Source organism: Drosophila guanche, unplaced genomic scaffold, assembly GCF_900245975.1.
Source record: "Drosophila guanche unplaced genomic scaffold, DGUA_6, whole genome shotgun sequence".
Taxonomy (NCBI): domain Eukaryota; kingdom Metazoa; phylum Arthropoda; class Insecta; order Diptera; family Drosophilidae; genus Drosophila; species Drosophila guanche.
This window is the reverse complement of record NW_022995750.1, coordinates 3348661-3351409: the sequence shown is the minus strand read 5'-3', so window position 1 is coordinate 3351409 and position 2749 is coordinate 3348661. Positions and strand designations below refer to the sequence as shown.

The 2749-nt window shown below is 47.4% G+C and overlaps 1 protein-coding gene across 3 annotated transcripts; it reads right to left on the bottom strand.

The window, feature by feature from the left end:
- Positions 1-350: 350 nt before the first annotated feature.
- LOC117586159 lies at positions 351-1181 on the bottom strand. 3 transcript variants are annotated; one of them, XM_034276058.1, is made up of 2 exons: positions 1055-1181; positions 351-1005 (listed from the first exon to the last, which is right to left on the bottom strand). In XM_034276058.1, exon 2 carries the CDS (start codon positions 993-995, stop codon positions 408-410), a length of 588 nt encoding a protein of 195 aa, XP_034131949.1. In that variant the 5' UTR covers positions 996-1005; positions 1055-1181; the 3' UTR covers positions 351-407. The 3 variants fall into 3 exon arrangements, with proteins under 3 accessions (XP_034131949.1, XP_034131950.1, XP_034131951.1); XM_034276059.1 differs by having other exon boundaries at positions 351-983; positions 1055-1177; XM_034276060.1 differs by having other exon boundaries at positions 351-980; positions 1055-1169.
- Between the last annotated feature and the right edge of the window lie 1568 nt (positions 1182-2749).

Below are 2749 nucleotides of genomic sequence, written 5' to 3'. Positions count from 1 at the left end.
GCTGAAACATAGCAAAAGTTTCCCCATGGTCTTAAGCTTTCATTAATGAGGGCATTCAAGAGTCAACTATTTCCAGTCACAGCTTTGTTTATTTTTTTTGCTTAGTTCGGCCACGAAGTTGCCAAACTGCCACACAAACAGGAGAATAGAGGCACACTGGGGGGCATTTCCATAAATGCACAACAGCGGCGAATGGCGTAGCTCAAGATCCTGGACAACGAAAGTAACCTGCAACAGAGTGAGCCCCCAGAGGGGTGGTGGGGCATAAGCCAGTGGGGACAAATGATAATGTGGTTCGGCTGCATATGCATAAAGCTATCTTTTGGGACTGAGTTTAACAGTGAGACAACTTTCGATTCGATCGTTCCTTTATTTGTGTCGTTGAAAGACAGAGTCGAGCACCATTCTTAGTTCATGAAGTAGAGCTCAGTGTAGACCAAACGTAGGGCGGTCTGCCATCCCATCAGGGCGAGGCTCTTGAAGATCTTCTTACAAGTGCTGCCGTCAAACTCGATCGAGAGGGTGTATCGCGGCGACAGTAGCGGGCGCCTTGGCACATGATGATGGGGTCTGAAGGGAGGCTGTGCCTCAAGAAAATGGGGGCCCAAAGAGAAATATCCCAAGTTGAGTGTACCGTCGTCTTCCTCGGATCCCTCAAACTCATCGTCATCCAGTTCGGACAGCAGGCTTTCGATGTCGTCATAGAATATGAGTGGATCAATACGTGCACGGTTGATTTCTCTAGGCGACTGTTCGGCATCGCCGGAGCCCGAGTTGCGGTGTGCAAGGGTCTCTTCCAGCTCAAAGTTCAAGGCCTCGTAAAAAAAGCGATAGTCTTGAGGTGGCACATTTGACCACGGGTCTTCACGCAGATGCGGTCCGTCGCCGATCATGAAAGGTTCTGTCGCCATTCGAAATGTGTCTCTAAAATGCCAGAGAATCAGCTCTATGTGACGACACACGTTGATTTCACGTATTTCCTGCTGCAACGACATTAGGGATGGACTGATAATGAAATTTAGAAACCGATGCACCACACATTAACTACTCTTACCTTTTAGTATAACTAGATCAAAATGTAGGAAATAAATAAGTGAAAAAAAAACGGGAATAATTTTGGAATTGTTGCTGAGCCGATACGGAGAAATGTAAAATGTTCTGTACTTCAACGTATAGAGCAAAAATAAACTTTGACAAGTTGGAATAACAATTTCAATGGTAGATTGATATCTAAGTTGGTGGATGGGAGGAATTCCCCAAACAAGTCCAATTAACATTGATGCGGTGCATATGCGTGTCCTCGGATTGCTGGTTTGCTCATTCGGTTGGAAATCCATATGACCCTGATTAAGCGTTTCGACTTGGATGCCACCAGCAGCCTCAGTGAAGCTCAAATTGGAGCCCTTTCCGTCTCCCGCTGGTACTCGTACTAGTGCTGCTGCTGCTTCTCGAATTGCACGATGGGGCAATCCATTTGCATGCCACTCAGATACCATGGCCCCGCTCCTGTGCCCGCCACCTCATTCGATCTCTCTCATTTCCCCCAACTCGGCGTATGTATTCCCAGCACTGCGTCATCAAGTTGTGCTTGTTCTGGCCACTGACTCTACTCTCATGCAGGCTTCATGGGGCTGCCTTCATAATTCAGTTGAGCGTTGAAAGTGGAAAAGTCGACTCGGAAAATGAATGATGAAAATCAGTTCCCCAGGCATTTACCGCTGGCATTCTAATACAAGTATACAATAAACAATTTGCCTGGCTTTTTTCTGATTCCCAGAATGAATTGAGATGTCAGCAGTGAGCAGTCCTCTCAGCCCTTTTGCCACATTGCACTGCCGAGTTGCCGAGCTACTGCCATTAATAATTGACTCTGGAGTGGGTGGTTCACAGGGCGTATGAGTGACTTGACTTGTAATCCACTTTGATTGGCTCCCTGCAAACGCCCACTGCTCCACATCACTGCAGTGACGGGCGTCCATTTATTTTGAGGCACTTGACACTAATTAAAATCCCCTAGTTGGCTAATTTAAATGATGCGACTGCGAGTGCGAGTGCGAGGGGACTGAGACCCTCACTCTTGCCTTGACTACTTTTATTTTGCAGCTGCATTGAGGCAATTACCCTGAGCATGTTGGCATAAATTAACTGCTCCCTTTGTCCCCATGGTACTTGAGTGTGTGTGTGTTGCATGTTGCAAGTTTCAGACTTAACCTGAAGCACACTGGACTCTGGGATCCTACTCTTTTTTGCGATTTCGTTTGGCATTTTCCAGTAGCCCAGGCACCAAACAACAACACAAGTGTATGCGGGTGTGGCTATGGCTATGTGCTTCCCAGTCGAAAAGAGATGCATGTGTGGCGTATCTGTGTGCATGTCATCGGTAAGTCAAGCCCTCTTACTCTGCTGAAACGAAGCAGCGTCTACGCATTGCCATTGGCATGACTGCACCTGCTTGATTTTTTAATGAGGTCTTGCCATCGTCTCCCATTTACCACATTCAGTTGCCAGTTCTGTCAGCCCCCTTGTGCTCCCCCACATACCCCCCGTAATGAGACAATGTCGCCATTTGGTTGGGCTTTTGATGGTCATAAAGCTTAAAAATTTGTAAACTTTAAGCCCCGTTTATTTCCGTCTCAAATTAAAGTTCGTGGTTTACGGCCAGCAGGTGTAGATCCTTCGATGGCATCAGCAAGGTCCGCAAGGTCCACAAGGTCCGCAAGGTCCGCAGCAGGGTCCACAGGGTCCACAA